Genomic DNA, 20,054 nt, shown 5'->3' with positions numbered 1-20,054 from the left:
TCATACAAATGTTTATGCACTACTGTTCTAGCGCCCGTTATTTTAACGGGCTTAATGTCTAGTTATTAAATATTACCTGTTATCTTTGTAGTTAAATCCGCCGCATCAAGAATTAGAAAGTGCGTTACTTCAAAAAATTTTTAACCATTTTTTGTAGTTAAATTAGCTTCCAGAAAAAAGCCAAGATGAAAGCTATATTCACGCCATCTTAATTGGACTTGATGGACCTTGGATTTTTGTCATTTCCTCAGGAAATAAAATTTTGAAATTTCCAGACTTGAAGACACATTTTGTGTGATATGTTTATTTTATCTCATTGACGTAATCACCCGCCATGGCATTATGCTGGCCTGCTTTATAACACCAATGCCTTGTCCTAGGTCCATTCCATACCTTACAGCCTCGGCTATTTTCTTTTTTTTTTTTATGAACAGTTGACCAGAGTAGCTAGTTTTGGGTGGTGGTTTTAGTGTATTCACTCAAATGCATACTATGTGTGGAGTTATGCAGTGAAAGAGCACCTTTCTTCAGACTGATAATTTATTCTTTGCTGGGGGAGTCATCTATATCTGGGAAAAACATAGCCTGACTTGATGTGGTTACCAAGGAAAGTAAATAACTGGAACTATAACTTGGATTTTCTAGCCCAAAAGGATAAAGTATTTATCCGATAATAAGTTTTGTTCACGGATTCTGGCTTTTCAGGCAACCGCTGCAGCCAAAAAGTGAACCTCATACATCTGATGTACTTGTACTAATTATCCACAATTTAACTTGCATACCAATGATTTAGTTATGTCATGGTTATTCAGATTACAATAATATTATCACATGTTTAAGTTTGGTATTAACAGAAAATCAACAAGAAAGGAATACAGTATATTTAAGTAAGAAAAGCTGCCCCAACTAAAATTTCTTTAGGTATGAATAACAGTGGTTTAAACTCGACTCTAGTAATAAACAGAAAGAAGAACTGTCAGAAGTGTACCAAGAGCCCAGGTGGTAGTTTTTAAATTCATAAGAATACAGTTATTGCTGGGTATAATTGCATAACACAGAAACATGTATTGGACACAAAATAGTGAATGTGGATAGTAGATGGCATAAAATTATAAAGGGATAAAATTAAAGCAACCACTGTTTAATATGGTAACATATCTTAATTATATGAAAATAAGTGTAAGAGGTGTGCATTATTTCCTGAATAAGAATAGTTGAAATAATAATTACTCTGTTTGTGCTTATTATTATATTAAAATGGAAATATTCTTAAAGATACAAGGCATGTAAAGGACCTTTGGATTGTTTTTATTTTGATCTCTAGGCAGAATTACATAAAAGAGAGTTAAATCCATTTTGGAAAGATGGAGGGATGGGTCTTCCTACAGGAGACAATGATACATCATCTTTTTTAAAGGGTAAGTGCACAAAAACAACATATAAATAACTAAAGAACTTTGAAAAAATACCAAAGAACAAAGGGTGGGGGTTCAGTGATCTAAGGATAATGTACACATTACCCTTGTATTGTTAATGTTATGTACTCTTATGTAGCAGCAGTTATACTTCTTCTTTCATATTGTCCATCTGTATTTCTTCTCAGGCCTTGGAAAAAGCGGCTAGGAGAAAACATTTAACAGGGAAAGAAATGTCTTGTTTACTATTTTTTAAATGTAAAAATTTGCAGCAATAACTTATGTTTTTGCAATGGTTAAATAGTTAATGTTCCTTCATTATTACTTTTAATTATTTCAAATACACAGAGAAGCTAGTGCAATGTTAATGTATTATGTGCTATGAAGTTGTAAGGTCTAGTGTGAGTACTTTGCAAATGCTTATTGAACTGCTCTACCAAAATCTTGGTGAAATGTTATTTAAATAATGCCTGTTTTGAATTGACATGTAAAAGCTGTAGCTCTTGTCAGTTGCAACATCTGAGTTTCATAATTGAAAATAAAGGTTAACAAAAACTGAAAAAACGAAATTTCAGAATATTACAAATAGGGTACAATTAACTGTAAAGATTCTATGCAGTAATTAAATTAAACCTTGTAAGTTGAAACAAACAATTTGCACACATATCACAACGTCTGTTTATATTATTTAAAACCCTCAGTCTCTCTTCAAACAGATTTGGAACATACTGTGTTATTACACCCTCTGAAGTACTACTTGGACAATATTACACTGTTTGGAAGTTGTAAATTCCAGTGGTAAGGGCAAGAAAACTGCAATTAACAAATAAAACAAGCCCAACCATTTTTACTTTTAGAAGTATATGTCTTTCATTTGGCGAAATTGAAAAAAGAAAGAAAAAAAAAAAAACAAATCAAAGTGTCAGTGAGTATGGTGTCCTACCGAATCCAAACGCAATTTGGAACTGGAAGAAACTCTGATAGGAGGAGATCTGGCAGACCTAAAGTCACAACCCTTATCAGATAATAAGCGTCTAAGGGTTACCTCACATCACAACAGCTTCAAGCACAGCTTAACAGTGGTCGAGAAAAGAAATCTCAGTTTCTACTGTGAAGAGGAAGGTTTTCTGCTGCAAGTTTGATAGGGTGAGTGGCAGTAAAAAAGCCATTCCTTAAAGGACAAAATAGGGCCTTGAAATACCAGATGTGGACTACTGCAGTCTGGAAGAAACTCTTATGGACTGATGAATCAAAAGATGAAATCTTTCGTTTATCCTGCACTAGGTATTTGTATGCTGTAAAGGTGGTGAAAGGATGGTTCCTCAGTGTGTGACACCAATTGTCAAACAAGGAGGAGGAAGTGTAATGGTCTGGTGTTCTTTTGCTGCATGCAGAGTTGGTAAATTGCACAGAGTGACTGGTATTCTGAATCATAGTTTTGCTGTTATCTCAGCTGAAGGTGGCTACTTTGATGAATCAAAAAGTTGAATAAAATTTTGTACACTTAATGATTCTTTGATATATTTTTTATTTTGCTATTGTTTATTCGTTCTCTGCCCTAATTTCTATAAAACATTATGAAACTAAACTGCATGCATTTTCATAAAAATTGAAAAAACTGAGGTATTCTAAAACTTTTGACTGTTAGCGTGTGTGTGTGTAATTGATAGCATTGAAATAGACCCCTACTAAATCTACATTTAATCCAGAAGTCTAAGGAGTATCTGTACTTTTATAATGTCATTTTTTTAGTTATGACGCTAGAACATGTGATGTTAGATTTTGAAGCAGATTCAAGCATCATTGAAAGATTTGATGGGAGCATTATTTACATTATTTGTTTTATTGACTAATAAGAGAAATTACCTGATGTTACAGAAGTAAAAAATCACAACATAAGTACTATTTTAATTTCTGTGAGACTCAAAAGCTATTTGCAAACTTTTGATTGTTTGTATTGATGTAATGTTTGCTTTTCTATTCAAATATAACAGTGCACAAGTCTTATTTTCAAGATGAATTCTCTCTTCACTGGGACTGAACAAAATCTTATTTTTTAATTTGATTTGATTCAGTTTGTTCTTATTAAGCATAGTTTCAGTGTAGCTGAGCGTACTGTATATTTGTTTCAAATATGGTAAGAACAAAAGTGAAAGCTAAGCGCAGAATATAATTATAAATATGATCAAAAATATTGTAAAACATGTACAAAAGTCATTCATTTAGGAAGGTTAATGAAAAACCTGAAAGAAGTATTTTCCTATACTCATTTATGAGATTAGAGATTAAATCTATTGTACTAAAATATGTAGATTATATGTGTCTAGTATTTGCGCTTTATAGAGTGTATTTCTTGTTTCAGAGGCAAGTCAACATGGATGCCATGTTGTCACATACAAAATTACTACATTGTTAAACAACTTGATTAGATAGTGAGAAAATCAATAAATAAGACTGAAAACCATCAGCCTTCTCACCTAACCATAGCATGCCAAGAAGGAAAAATATTTTAAAGGGTATCTAGTTTTGTTTTCAGAAGGTTCATCACTGTTCACCAACTCTCAAGAGACCTCATGGAGGCATCTTTAATCATAGCCAAAGTTAAAGGAATACTCTATCCAAAAATATTTTTTATCTATTACTTACACCATAGTGTTTGTAGTTATGGCCAATAAAAAAAATGACTTTTGTGTTTTCATGGAGAATAGAGATAACAGCAGTGGCCAACAACAGCTAAACATGCAAGATTCTTTTGTTACATAGCCCTTATGTCAATTATCACATGTAGTTTTTGCTAAAATATTGTTAAATAAATTCTTCCTGGAAAAATCAAATTTATGCACAAAAGGGAAGTATAGGGTGGGCCATTTATATGGATACACCTTAATAAAATGGGAATGGTTGGTGATATTAACTTCCTGTTTGTGGCACATTAGTATATGTGACGGGGGAAACTTTTCAAGATGGTTGGTGACCATGGTGGCCATTTGGAACTCAGCCATTTTTGATCCAACTTTTGTTTTTTCAATAGGAAGGGTCATTTGACACATCAAACTTATTGGGAATTTCACAAGAAAAACAATGGTGTGCTTGGTTTTAACGTAACTTTATTCTTTCATGAGTTTTTTACAAGTTTCTCTTTGTTTACAGCCATTGACATGTCGCAGAGGTTAACGCGTGAGGAGCGGATAGAAATTGTGTTGATGTCTGGTGAACGCAGTAACTGGGTCATTGCAGCAGATTTCAATGCAAGACTCCCTACGAGACCACCCATCTCCCATGCTACAGTTAGCAAACTGCTTGCTAAGTTTCGTGAAACTGGTTCAGTGTTGGATTTGCCAAAATGTGGACGCATGAAAACTGTCACTAATGAAGAAACATCAGTGGCTGTCCTAGCTTCATTCAGCAAGAGCCCACAGCATAGCACTCGCCGCATGTCACTGGAGAGGGGCATTAGTCGAACATCCCTTCGGCGGATATTAGCTACTCACAAATGGCACCCTTACAAACTCCAGCTACTGCAGCATCTCAACGAGGATGACCCAGATCGGCGCACTGAATTTGCAGAATGGGCAAAACAAAAATTGGAACAGGACCCTCAGTTTACGCAGAAGATTTTGTTCAGTGATGAGGCAAACTTTTATGTGAATGGTGAAGTTAACAAACAAAACCACCGCTATTGGTCTGACACTAACCCACATTGGATAGATCCCTCCAAGACTATTGGAACAAAAAAATTGATGGTATGGTGTGGTATATGGGGTACAAAGATAGTGGGGCCATTCTTCATCAATGGAAACCTCAAGGCCACTGGATATGTGAAATTGCTACATGATGATGTGTTTCCCTCTTTATGCACTGAAGCTGGCACGTTCCCTGAGTTTTTCCAGCAAGATGATGCACCACCACATTATGGGTGTCAGGTCCGAGCATTCCTAGATGAACAGTTTCCTGGAAAGTGGATTGGTCATCGTGGGCCAGTTGAATGGCCCCCAAGGTCTCCCGATCTGACCCCCTTAAACTTTTATCTTTGGGGTCATCTGAAAACAGTTGTCTATGCTGTGAAGATACGAGATGTGCAGCACCTGAAACTACGGATACTGGAAGCCTGTGCTAGCATTTCTCCTGCGGTGTTGCTATCAGTGTGTGAAGAGTGGGAGAAGAGGGTTGCATTGACAATCCAACACAATGGGCAGCACATTGAACACATTTTATAAGTGGTCAGAAACTTGTAAATAACTCATGAAAGAATAAAGTTATGTTAAAAGCAAGCACACCATTGTTTTTCTTGTGTAATTCCTAATAAGTTTGATGTGTCACATGACCCTCTTCCTATTGAAAAAACAAAAGTTGGATCCAAAATGGCCGAGTTCCAAATGGCCATCATGGTCACCACCCATCTTGAAAAGTTTCCCCCCTCACATACACTAATGTGCCACAAACAGTTAATATCACCAACCATTCTAATTTTATTAAGGTGTATCCATATAAATGGCCCACCCTGTACATTCAAATGGGATCAGGCTTTACAACTGAAGACCTGTCTCCTCCCCCTCATTAATTGGTCAGTGTTCTGTCTTTAATCTGTAATTTCTGAGACCCACCTGTATAGTATTCCAGAAAGGGGGAGAGATGACACCAGAATTTAGGCAGTAAAACAAATTCCAAGTGATAAAGTTTAATGTTCATTACTGACAAACCTGCTTTGTCCCTGGGACGGATAATCGTTATGTTCAATCAAGGTATTTTGCCATTCAAATCATATTTTAAAATGAACAAATCTGAGATTGGACAAGTAATGGGAGGGAAACTGAGTTGGCAAAATTTAATTTGCAAAACCACATTCATTTTCATGACCACAGTTTGGGGCCAGTACTGAGAGATTAATTAAAGACCATCAATGTAAATGTTTTAGACTACTACCAATATTCTTTAGTAATTAGAATGTTGCAGTATGTGAAAGTGAGATAAAAATGCCAAAGCTAAAGTATCTAAATTGAGAGCCCACTGTGGTGTTGAATGAAACGAAGATCAAAATTTGATGCATGTTGACAGTGGCATTGGATGAATTGAGCATAAAAGGAAAAGAACCAGCCATCGTGACTGACAGTGGTGCTAATATGGTCTGTGTGGTACAGCTTATGGAATTACTTTATGTTGGCTGCTTTGTGCACATGCTCACTTTGGTATCGCAGACTGCTTTGAAAATTCCAACAATTGCCCGCTTGTTTGACTGTGCAAAGTGCATTGCAAACTTTTTCCACTGTAGCAGTACAGCTAGCCATGTACTTAAAGAGAAACAATGTTTATTGGACTTGCCAACACACAAACTTGGGATTGGTACAGTCCTGTGATGGAACAGCAAGTTGGAAATTCTAGAAAGGTTTTTGAAACGATAGCCAGCCGTCACAGCGGCAAGGTTGCTCCTGGTATGACTGGCATTCAGCAATCTTGTCTGCAACATATCCACCCCAGTTGCTCAGTTGTTTTTAATGTAGTGAGAGAAATTGCAATTTCACACCATTTTATGCGAGGTAGTAAAGTGTGTTTTCCATAGAAAGCCTTAAAAGGTGCATTAGTGACATCCACTAGATCGGACACCAAAAATCTACATATAATAATTGAGCAGGCTAGTGATTTACAAGATCAATCATGAAACTTTAAGAATCAAAGTCGATTCGTTTAAATGACAACAATAGCAATTAATTGGAAAGTCTATATTTTTACCCAGACCTACTTATTTTACTTCATTTTATGACCAGAAAGTTTCTCTTAGAGATTAAACAACTTTAAAGTATGTAGTTAGTAAGATGTGGCATTCCCTAAAAACAAGATATCATCAGCGTATAGAAAGATACAATAGGAAGTTTCATAGATCCCTATGGGAGTGATGGATTCTGCATTATGAACTGTCATGGCTAGCTAAAGCGACCATGTACTGCCTTACCTTAGAGCAGGGGTGTTGAACCCCAGTCCTGGAGGGCCGATGTGGCAGCAGGTTTTCATTCTAACCATCTTCTTAATTAGTGACCAGTTTTGCTGCCAATTACTTCTTTTAATTAACTTGACTCAGGCCCCTCAGTTATTTCTTTTTCCTTAATTAGCTGCCAAACAAGAATGAGACACAAAACAAGCTGCTACATGACCAGCTCACCTTTGCCCATCACACAATATCTAAAAATAAAGAAAGGTGAAGGTCTTAGTAAGGCTGATTTCTCAGGTCACCAAAACGCTTTGACAATGTTTTTATGAAAAACAGAAAATCAACAGTTTTGGAAATGTCTGCTGTGGCAGAACTAGAGCAGCAACAAGCCATGCAATTAAATAATGGGTTTAATTAACAGCAAGCATCAGCTTCTCATTAAGAAACTGGTTGGAGCTTGAAGTACCAGGTTAGTTGGTCATCTGTTGGCTTGTTCCATGCCTTATTTCTGTTTGGCTGCCATTTAATGAGGAAACTAATAAATTCAGAGGACTGAATCATTCTAACAGGGCAATTAAAATGAAGGGAAAAAAGTGAACTAGCAGTGAAAACTGGTCATTGATTAGAAAAAGGGTTAGAATGAAAACCTGTAGCCGTTGCGGCCCTCCAGGCCTGGAGCTCGACACCTGTGCCTTAGAGCTTATTTTAATAAGGAAAAGGGAGATATGAGTAAGTTTCTTAGAATGACAGTATGTTTTAACCATTAAAAAGGTAAGCTGCAAATCCCTCATAACGGCTTTAATTAACAGTAAGAAATGGCTTCTCATTAAGAAACTGGATGGAGTGAAATTGGCTGGAGTTTGAGAAGAGAAAGAGAAAAAGCAGTCTTAAACAAATGAGTTTTAAGTTTAGATTTGAAAAATGAAAATGATTCAATATGCCTAAGCTCAGGTGGTAGTGAGTTCCAAAGCTGAAGAGCAGAGCAACTGAATGCTCTGCTCCCCATAGTGGTAAGACGGACGAAGGGGACAGTCAGGTGGATGGAGGAAGAGGATCTGAGGGTGTGGGAGGGAATGGCAACATGGAGGAGGTCAGACAGATATGGAAGGACAAGGTTGTGGATAGCCTTAAAAGTTAGTAGGAAAATTTTTAATTGAATTCGGAACTGAACTCGAAGCCAATGAAGCTGCTGCAAAACGGGAGTGATATGGTGAATAGAGGGGGTTCTAGTAATGATGCAGGCAGCTGAATTCTTGACCAGTTGAAGCTTATAAAGAGATTTGCAAGAAAGACCAAAGAAAGGGAATTGCAATAATCTAGACGAGAAGTGACAAGGCTATGAACAAGGATAGCAGTGGTGTGGGGAGTGAGGGAGGGGCGAATACGATTAATGTTACGCAAGTGGAAATATACAGACCGGGAGATGTTATTGATGTGGGACTGAAAGGATAAAGTACTGTTAAGGATGACACCCAGACTCTTAAGGGGAAGGGGAGACAGAGGAATTAGCAATAACAAATGAAAAATGATCAGTTTTAATAATCAATAATGTACTAAGAAGTACAAATATATATTTGAGGATGAACTACATCAATGGACACAGAAAGTATCTGTAGTGCAAAAAACCTCCATGCTGGTTAGTTCTTCTACTGGAGAGTCAAACATTTGAAATGATGAACCAAATGTGAACTTCAAACAGAGAACATGAGAAAGGTCTTCAATCCAGAAGCTGATCCTTGTACTTCCAGAAATGAGCAATTAACTTGCAAATTCTAGAGGATCCAGGCAGAGGAAGCTAAGTAGATGGGATAAATATGCATGACTTCCAGTTTTTACAGCGTACAATTTATGAAGATTTTTCTTTAGTGCTGCAGTACTGATTTAAAGAGAAATGAGACCCTTACTTTGTATTTTTATTTGTTCTGAAGTTTGCAATCTTTGTGCAAAACTCATTGGCTAGAGTTTGCAGTGTATTATTTAATATTAAGGTGTTTTAAAGTTTTAATTAGCACAGGTTCTCCATGGAATATGAATCAAGAATGGCATTTGGTGTGCTAGGGCACTGTACCTTTTTTAGAGAAGCAAAAGCATTAAAGTGACTTCTGTGCGATGAACTTGCTATCCAAACACGTACATGATTCTGAAAGCATGAGAGTTAGTTTTGCTCGAAAGAATAAATGGACAGCTAGAGTGTAAACTAATTATTCCAAGGTCAGTAAAAGCAAAAGTGCTAAGCAGCCGTCCATTTCATGATGAAATGTGATCTCCTCTGATTCAGCAATCATTCTAAAGGCATTTCCTTGTACTGTATGAAGGAACCATAATCTCATGAGAAAATCGGCATGGACACTGAACGATCTTGAGAATCACACAAAGTTGCGATCTCAGCTGGTAATTGACTGATGAGAGAGCAGTGCTGCGTTGGTTATAAACCCTGCCACTGATTTTAAATTACTGTAGAAATTGTTAGTTTGAATGAATGAAATGGAGGTTTTGTATTTTCTGTATTTAACATTTATAGTAATTAAGGAACATTAAAGTAGCACTATTGGAATATTAACCTTCATTAAGAAACTTTTAATTCTTCAGTTAATGCTTCTTCTGGGGACTTCTTTTATACTATTTAGGGTTATTAGATTGTTTGTTTAATTTTGGAAATCATGTAATAATGAGGGCATTATAATCAAAGCTAAATGTTTTTTGTCTGGTCATCCATAATGTTCATAAATGGCATCACTTTTGATAGCTGTGAAAAGTATAGAGAAGGTATCCTTTGTGATAAAGCAGATACCCCAAACTTTTTCAAAATAGTAATTTTCAGAACTGTTTTATGCATTTAGAATTTACATATTTGTGAATTTAAGTTGAATTGTGATGAAAATGTAGACACAATGTACCCTGCATTGTTTTTCTTTTATTACATTTATTTAGTGATAAGTACTGGATCAAAAGGTTATGTATTTTACATGTGAAGTATCAATAGAAGTACTCTCCTCTCCAAACAAAGAAAGAAAGGGTAGCGTATTCAGGAGATCTACCTGAAGTACCCTGAGGCTGAAAACACACAAAAATGGATCATGAAGGAATTGTTTATATTGTTTTTGAAGTCTGGGTTTATGAATGTTTGTGCCAGGTTTCTTTAATTAAAATTTTAAAAATAAATGTCTTTCACAACTTTTGAATGGTATGGCAAAAGGTGGTTAATGTGTCTGTCTGCCTTACAGCTTCAGTTATGTATGGTTGATTTCCAGCTCATTAACTGTACAGTGGGGGAAATAAGTATTGAACTTGTCAACATTTTTTTCAGTAAGTATATTTCAAATTAGGCTATTCACATGAAATTTATACCAGACATTGGAAATAACTTAGTAAATCCACAATTATGAAGAATTCACAACATTAAAGGCTATAAATAAAGGTATGTGTAATAAAGTGGAATAACACAGGGGAAAAGTACTGGACACTGTATTTCCCTGGAATCTTGTTCAGGGGAAAAGTACTGGACAAATGTAAGATAAAACAGGGAAAAATAAGTTCAATCTTCTAGGCCTTCATGCAGATTAACCAGTTATAAGAAACTTGGTCTGCAAGTGAAAACTGCTGAAGACTGTTTTTAATGGTAGCTGTTTTCCAAATATCTGGTAATTGGAAATCCAGGATAAGCTTGTTAAATGTCTAGGAGCAACCTGATTAGAAGGTGATTGAGGAATGTTCCTTAATCTGTGAAAATTAAGCTTTATGTAATATTCCAGAGCAGTAAAAAGGCTGTACTTTTTAACATGCAGAAGCTTACAAATTTCACTTCCTTAGCCTTTCACATGGAAACCATTCTTTTTGATTTTATTTGTTTCTGTGAAAAAAATGTGAAGTTTTGGTTAATATAGTATAATTTAAACCTCCTGTGCTGTTTATTGCATGCATTATGTAATTAGATTATAGTCAATGTAAAAGATGCTGTACAAAGCAGAAGTTTGATTTAATTAGTGGATATTGAATGTAAAGCAATGCTAGTCAAAGAAGTGCAATACACATGGGGCTCTCAGCACTTCAATTTACATCCTCACATTTCTCATTTAAACATGATTGCTAATTTATGCAAGCACAGAGTCCCACAAGCAGTCCTCACAGGCTTTAGAGGAGTTTATGTCTATTGTGTGTACATTATTTATTTTAGAGATGTAAAGTTCATGTCAGCATCTAATAACGTTAACCTCATTTACTTGGTATTCTCCATAAATTTAGTTCACATCATGTGTTTAGCTGACTGGCTGGCGATGTTCCTTCCAGATTCATGAATTCATATTCTGCTTTGCCATTGTCTGTATGGACCTTACTTGTTCTCTCCATTTTCTACTGGGTAACTACATTTTTTTCCATCAAAAAAGGGAATCTGGTTATGTTGTAAGTGTGAGAGAGTTAGCACCCTATTTGGGTATAATACATGAACCTGATCCATGCGCTTTCTTACAATGTTCAGACTGGTACACTATACTGTTGGAGTATTATTGCAAATTGTGCAAGATGAACTAAACCTGCTTGTTAGTTTTGGAATTGCAGAATAATAAGACATTGCATGAAACATGCTCATATCCAAACCTGTAGTCGATATACACAGAGCTGTCCATGTACAGATTCTAATAGGCTTTATTAATTCTGACCTCTGGTCACAAATCTCACAAGTGAGCTATTGAAGAAATACAGAGCCCTCCATAATGTTTTGGACAAAAACACATTTTTCCTTGATTTACCCCTCTGGTCCCACAGTTTAATATTACAAATCAAACAATTTTTGAGATGTAGCAATGGTAGGTATATTAAAGCAGTCATATTTAGTACTTTGTTGCATATCCTTTGCATGCAATGGCTGCTTGAATTCTGCGATTCATAGACATCACTAGGTTCTCATTATCTTCTCTGGTTATTCATTCTGATCTATGAAGAAAACCTCATTAGTAAGTAACGGTCAGGGAGAACGTGACGTGCATCAGAATAAGTAAGTCGGAAAATAGTAAATGCTCTCATCTTGCATTATTTCCAAAATTTACCACCTAGCAATAACAGGGACCGTCCAGAACGTAGTTAATGACTTGTATACTAAGGAGAAGTATTGCTTAGTTCAAATAGGCTGAAATCAAGCAAATCACCGGGACCAGATAATATTATATTAAGAGTGCTTAAGGAGGTTAGAGAGTACATATTACAATTGCCACTTGCTTTTTCAAAATGTTTTGCACATGGGGAATATTCCTAGATTTGTAATCTAACAAATACGATTTCATTATGTTAAAAAGATGACTATGCTTATCCAAGTAATTACAGACTTAACATGCATAATGGGTAAATTGATGGAAGCAATTTGTAAGAAATAAAGCATCATGTGGCAGGAACAGGTGTATTGGTAAAACCTGCACTAGTTCTAACACGGTGGAATTCTGTGAGGATGCAAGAAAAGCGTAGGACTAGAGAGGCACATATGATATTATTTATCCTGGCTTCCATAATCTTTTAATAAGGTACTCCATGAGAGATTAGTCATTAAAGTAAAATAAATGGGAATTCAAAGCCCAGTGAGTAAACATGTGCAAAATTAGCTTAAAGGGATACTCCACAAGAGTCTTGTCCAATGAATGAAGGGGGGATCTTCAAATTCAAAACACAAACCCCTGTGAAGGGGCTTCCTGTTTGTGGACAATTTCATTTTCCAGAATTTTGTGTGTGCCTGTATTTTAGGAAAAAAATGCATTTTGCACATTGTTATCTTATTCATGGATGACTTGACATGTGGATTTTGCACCGCAAGAAATGTGACATTTCTACACGAGAGTTTTTGATAATATTTGCTGTAGTCCTGCGTTGGTCACCATTGGGTCAGTTCTATCAGAAGCTTTGTTAGGTCTGTTCTGCATTAAAGCACGAGATTAAACATTTTTCTTAGCCACCACTATGAACTAAATGGGTTAGTAACTTAAAAAATACCATGTTTGTGTGGAGTATTCCTTTAAACACTGGAAACGGAAATTTATAGTTAGAGAAACATTTTCAGAAATACCAGATGTTAAAAGTGGTGTCCCTCAAGTATCAGTGCTATTAGACTGCTTTTTTCTGATGTACACGAGCAATCTGGATGAGAATATCTGTTGTTAAATTTGCAGATGGTTTCAGATTAGGTGAAATCACAGATAATCTGGAACCAGACAAACATTGCACATGAACCAGAACAGAATACAGGGAAGGTAGATTTTTGGCAGATGAAATTAAATTAAATAAAGGTAAGATATTACACATAGGAAGAAAAGTGGCAGGCTTTATTACATGCTAGGATATTTGAGACTTGAAAGTACAATTTATGAGAAGTACCTAAGAGTCACAGTGGATTTGTCACTGTCTCCATCTAAATAGTATTCAGAATCCTTTAAGAAGGCTAATAGGATGCAAGGTTACATAGCATGTATGTATAAAGTACAAGTTAAGGAAAATTTTGATTGAGGTATATAACTAGTGAGGCCTTGTCTGAACTACTACTGTATGTGGAGTTTTGGGCTTCATATTAAAAAAAAAATAAGACATGGCTGCACAAGAAAGTCCAGAGAAGAGTAATCAGACTTATTCTAGGACCATGAAGTACAGTGCATCATTTCTCAGTTTTTTTATTTTTAATAAATTTGCAAAAACTTCAAGTAAACTTTTTTTCATGTTGTCATTATGGGGTGTTGTGTGTAGAATTCTGAGGAAAAAAATGAATTTGGTCCCTCGTCTCATTTAATGGCTTCCATGCATTTTCTTCTCTTTGTTTCATCAGTGGGAAGTCTATGGAAACTCAGGAGTTTAGAATCTGAGAATACAGAGATACTCTAAAAGCCCCTGTTTTGCAAGTATGTTGTTGTTTTGGACAGCTGGAGGAGTTCTTAAACCTTAACTATGCCTGGAAGGAAAAATACAGAAGTGTGAAAATGGCCTATTGTTTACAAAAATCAACAAACTTAGCATGGCAATCAAAAATTTGTAATTTATAGTTTAATATGCAGAATAAGGAAACAATAGTGCACCCACCAACTTTACGTCTTGCTTGGCTTAAGACACTGAGTTGCCATTTGCTGACAGTTACAGAAGGCTAGTCTTCCTAACCCATAGTAGAAGTTAAGTGGCTGTGAAAGCAGATGATCAGAGCGGTTTAACTTTGCATTTCGAGAAGTCTTTCAAAGTATTAGCCTGGATTTCTCACCCTTGAAGTGTCAGAATGAGTTTTAGGGATAGTTTTTCAAACTTTTTTTTTCCCCTCGTGTGTTAAACAAACCCATGTCTCCAACTTGCAGTATAAACATGGCCTTTCACTGTTAACAGTTGAAGAGATGACTAATCATATTTCCTTGTTTTCTGATTTTCTTGTCATTTCATACTTAAGTACATTTCACTTTAAATTTGGAAATCACCAACTCTTCTCAGTAATTAAATTAATTCTATAGGTTATTGATAATGTGAGGTATATTTCTCTTTTAAAGTTAATTATCTATAAATGAACTTATGTTGAGTTAAAGTTTTGTTTTTGTCTCTTTTTATTGCTACTTTAGCTACTGCAGTAAATGATGGTGGTTTAAGCTGGCTGAAAAAATCTTATCAGCGAATGAAGGAGCAGGCATTAAGGGACAAGCGTAGCCTGGAAGAGGTGGTTGCTGAGAGATATGGGGTGAGATGATTAATATTTGGTTACTTTCTTTGTTTTCATGCTGCAGAATGATTATTATTTGAAAATTGTCACATTATTGTAATACTAGTATATGAAGTGCAAAACACTATCTTCAGAAAACTCGATTGCTTATAAAGGTTATTTTGCATAGGTAGCTGTTTCAGAATTGCACATAAAAACATCCATTACTCACTAGAAATAAGAAGCTAAATATTTTTTTGTGGATATTAGATTTTGTCACTAATTCTGTCTATATGGTTCTACATCGAAACTGTACTGTAATTCTTAAAAAATAAACTTTTTTAATTGTTTGCATTTTATAGTAAATATGTTTTGTTGAAATTCTGAGTAGTCTGCTTATCATTTTTAAAGATGTTTTTACCTTTATTGCTAATATTTCTAAACTGTTTTTTGGTGATTTTGAAACATTCTTGTCTTTAGTTTGCTATTTAGAACTGTACAGTTACGCCACAATTGCTATGAAGTCATGTGAAACACAATATAATCAATTCAGTGAATGCTTTCATTAGGATTGCTCTGAACATTTTACTGTGTTTATGTTTTTTGTATTTATATATTGCCCCACTTTGCATTTTGTAGTCTGTAATGTTTTTACATTACATTTCAAGCTGTTATCAGAAGCAGATACAATGTCACTAAATTTGCAAGTACACAGTTAGATTAGCAGTCAGATTTACACAGATTATTCTTTCTGATCAAATGAAATATGGCTTAGACACATCTTCAATTTTTATTCATGAAACTGAAAAAACATTAATATTTAGAACATAATTAATTAATTTATATACTTTGCAGTCATCTTTGCTTTGGGAAACAAATGTAGTTTATATGTTTTTATTCATTATTTCCTTTTACTAATGTAGCTGTGTTTTACCAAAATTACCAAAGTTCAGCAGCTGTAACTCAAAAAATTGGACTCTTTGTTTTTAAAAGTTTAGTTAAATTTCAAAGTAAAACAGTTCACACAGAACAATTCTTATTAAGAAAAGTTCTGTTCAAAGCTTAAATCTTGTTACATCTCAAATCGTTACTATTTAACATTTCTGAACCATTTCAAAACGGTCAGAAATCTGTATGCTTATCCCATCTCTGAATTGAAAATGGGTCTTTCAAGTCCCTGTGTACTGGGACCTGTTCTAAACACAACTGAAACAATTATCATACTGTATCTCAGTTATAGCAAGAAAGTTCTCTTACTGACTTATAGGGGTAAAAGACTATACCATTAACTATGACTATGAAAGAAATTATATTTTATTCAAATTAAACATTAATATGAGTAACTCAAAACTTTAACTTTCTAGGATTGGCTCTTACAACTAATAACTTATAAGTAATTTATTTACTATACTAGTTTCTGTGTCAGTATTATATAAGGCATACATAATGTTAATCCATAGATGTACTGTACCTTGCAGCCCGCTTGTGCATCTCATGAATAATGCTATTTAAGGTCAGTGTATTTTCAGGTCTCTCAGCATCACACCTTTGTCTAGTGCAGCTGTAGCTGATCAGTTCTTGTACATATTATCTTAGGCATGCTAGTTCAGGGTTCGCCAACACCCTCACAAATCCACACAATTGTATCCATCACTATGCCTGGAATACTGCATCTTGAGCTCTTACACTTCTCTGGAAGTGAAGGCTGCCAATGCAGCTAAAGCTGCTTCAGTTGTGTCCCTGATTGAAAGCTTTAGATTATTTGTTGGTTTTAATTGAGCAATGCTCCTCAAGCTTTGGAGCAATCCAAGCCATTTACAAAAGGTAAAGACTAATTATCTCCTCAACATTTTCCATGATTGAAATATCTTCTTAGATTAAGAGAAACTAGATAATAGAATGGTAGACTACACCACTTGATACTGAACTTTCAAGCCAATCTTAACTTGAAAGCTCTGATTGGGGTGTGTAACATCTTGCTTGGTTTATGACTCTCTGCAGTTTAATTATTTTTACTTCACCAGGTTGTTAGTTTTAAATTTTATTAAATAGCAAAAAGTGCTATACTTTGTCTTAGTGCTCGCAACATGTGTTTTACATTTATAGTCCATGGAAGAGTTTAAGAAAAGACTGGAAGAAGCTGAAAAAGCATACTCTACTTTGAGTAGAGATAAAGAACAAGAATCCAGCAGAAAAACGTGGAGAAAACATGCTGTAATGGAGTGTAGGAAAGATGATCTTTCAGAGGATAGGTCAGTCATGTACAAGAATCAACAATGTATCAGGGAGGAAGTAAAGGAAGGTTGTCAAAGCAAAGCTAGTCTTGAAGGGAAAGAGAAAAAGGAATCATGGAGAGCTCAAACTGGCCTTTATAAATCTTGGAAAAAGAACACAGAGGGAGCAGAACAATGTTTACAATCAAGAAGTGAATTAAATTCAAACAGAGATAGCAGAGGAAAAAAGCCAGTTATTGATGAGACATTTTTAAAACAAAGGACCTTAACAGCAAACTTTCTAAAGCCTTCTGATTTAGAAGATACTGCCAGACCAAACACATACTCTAGAGGCGAAGTCAGTATAGCTAGTACTCGCAGCATGTTGGGTTTTCAGAAGCCTAGTGAAGATGATGTGGACAATGTTGTGAAGCCCTGGCATAAACAAACAAATCGTTCAGGTGAGAAAACTGAAGAAAGACAAGGAGCTCCAATAATGATGACTACAAAAGAAGACAAGCAAATAGATTTAAAGAAAAATCTTTCAAAGCTGGAGAAAAGGCCACAAGCAATACAGATGCAGCCAGAGCCCCCAGAAAAGCTGGTATCGTTTAGGTAAGAATTTTTTTTTTTTCCATCAACTGTCGTTCTGTAATTTTCATTTGCACTTAACATATTGGATTTTTGTACATCATACCAAAATTAAATATGTTGGTATGAACTAATCTTAATTTTTATTAACTCATTAAAATGTGTTTAAAATTGCATTTATTGCAAAATGTATATTTTTAAACTGAACAATGCAATAAATAGACCATTTCTATTATAAAACTGGTTACTGTGATTAAAATACATTATCCGCAATATGATGCTCATCAACATATTAACTGTAGAGCTTGTTAACTAACATCTGTAACAGGCAAATATTGCTTGACAGGCTGTTTATTTTTCATTTCTTGCATTCAATATGAGTTAGTGTCTTGAGTGTTAAGCTTAAAGTTTCAGATCCCTCAGATCTATTTTCAGTCAAAGGATTGTACAGTTTGCATGTTGTATAACTTCTTTTTTCACACTTTCTCTTAAACATACATGAACTTTGCAGATATTAAGTGTTGCATTATGTTTTTGATTTAGACTAGTTTTTTTACAGGAAGTACTGGGCTTCTAGATTTTTGCTGAAAATATGCACGTTATTTTTTGATCAATTCTGTTAATTTTGTATAATAGTGTGCTCTGAATTAGGTGTTAGGAAGCAGAAAAAATATTGCTGTTTTGACTTTGTGTTTAGCAGAAAGAGTCTGCAATTAAATGCACAGTAAATGTTGCAATGTTAATATTTTTTTTTTATACTTAGTGGTTTAATGAAAGATGAAGAAAAGGAAACTCCTGTCCATGTACTCAGTGATGAAGAAATAAATAAGCTTGCAGCCAAGTTGATCAAAGCTGAAATGCTGGGAGATACAGTATGTTTATGTTAATTCAGTGAGATTTTATGGAATGTTTATTCAGACAGATTCTAATGCTAGTCAGATATATAAATTACATACTAGTCCATTCTCTGTTTTGTTTTATCCCTAAACATTTCCTCAGTTTTGTGTATTGTTCTTGCTTAGAACTGCTTTTTCCATGTAATGTATAAACGTGTAAAATGAACACTCTAAACGAATACAACTGTTTAGGCAGCTCACTCTTTGTTTAAAAATACAGCATGTACTGTGAATTTGTGTATCCAGTCTGTTCCCAAAATGTCTAGCAATTTAAAAAGCATGCTTTAAGTATAATTGATTTTGTTACCTTTCAATATATTTTTAAGAATTTATGTACCTATGAGTGAAATTTAGTATTTTTAATACAGTTATATGAATCTATTACTGCATAAGATACAGGCTACTAGTTGAATAGTTCTCTGTTGGTTAATGAAGGAAGCAAGAGAAATTAAAATAATAAGGATATGCTGGATATCATATGACATGATATAAAAACAGAACCGATAGAGAGCGGTAAAATCAATTCCCAATATTTAAGGAAGAAAAAGCATGGATAAGTTTTGAAACAGTGTACATCTAATGACGGAGAGGTGCGAGAGGATTTAAGGGGGGCTGTATTTACGAGTTTTTTCGTAAGCTTTGGTAATTCTAGTGTTAAGTGACAGTCCCTATGGACAGTGATGTTTGCTGATGAGATTGTAATCTATAGCAAGAGGAGGGTCTTGAGAGGTGGAGATATACAGTACTCTAGAGTGGAGAGGATTGAAGGTCAGTAGGACTAAGACAGGAGGTCAGTGGAATGGTGAGGATGCACAGAGTTTAGTTGACAAAGGTAGATTTTAAATACTTGGGATCAACAGTACAGAGTAATGGGGATTGTGGAAGAGAGGTGAAAAAGAGAATGCAGGCAGGGTGGAAAGGGTGGAGGAGAGTGTCAGGAGTAATTTGTGACAGACGGGTTTCAGCAAGAGTGAAAGGGAAGGTCTACAGGACGATAGGGAGACCAGCTATGTTATATGGGTTGGAGATGGTGGCACTGACCAGGAAACAGAAGAGAGAGTTGGAGGTGACAGAGTTAAAGATGTTATGATTTGCATTGGGCGTGACAAGGATGGACAGGATTAGGAACCAAGTACATCAGAGGGTTAGCTCAGGTTGGACAGTTTGGAGACAGAGAGGCGAGATTGTGTTGTTTTGGACATGTGCAGAGGGAGATGCTGGGTATGTTGGGTAAGGGATGCTAAGGATAGAGCTGTCAGGTAAGAGGAAAAGAGGAAGGCCTAAGAGAAAGTTTATGGATGTAGTGAGAGAGGATATGCAGGTGATGGGTGTAACGGAGCAAGATGCAGAGGACAAGAAGATATGGAAAAA

At 35.4% G+C, this 20,054-nt stretch overlaps 1 protein-coding gene across 2 annotated transcripts in view; it reads left to right on the top strand.

The window, feature by feature from the left end:
- The window catches only part of cwf19l2 (CWF19 like cell cycle control factor 2), a 139,410-nt gene that overhangs the window by 42,480 nt on the left and 76,876 nt on the right, over nt 1–20,054 (top strand). For both annotated transcript variants that reach the window (XM_039744194.1, XM_039744193.1), the window contains exons 6-9: nt 1,325–1,418; nt 14,907–15,022; nt 17,090–17,811; nt 18,551–18,659. In XM_039744194.1, the coding sequence (XP_039600128.1) occupies nt 1,325–1,418; nt 14,907–15,022; nt 17,090–17,811; nt 18,551–18,659 (1,041 nt within the window). The remainder of the gene's footprint in view (nt 1–1,324; nt 1,419–14,906; nt 15,023–17,089; nt 17,812–18,550; nt 18,660–20,054) is intronic.

Source organism: Polypterus senegalus, chromosome 2 (genome assembly GCF_016835505.1).
Source record: "Polypterus senegalus isolate Bchr_013 chromosome 2, ASM1683550v1, whole genome shotgun sequence".
Lineage (NCBI taxonomy): Eukaryota > Metazoa > Chordata > Cladistia > Polypteriformes > Polypteridae > Polypterus > Polypterus senegalus.
Note: the sequence above shows the minus strand (reverse complement) of the source record. Positions and strands in the feature narration are given on the sequence as shown.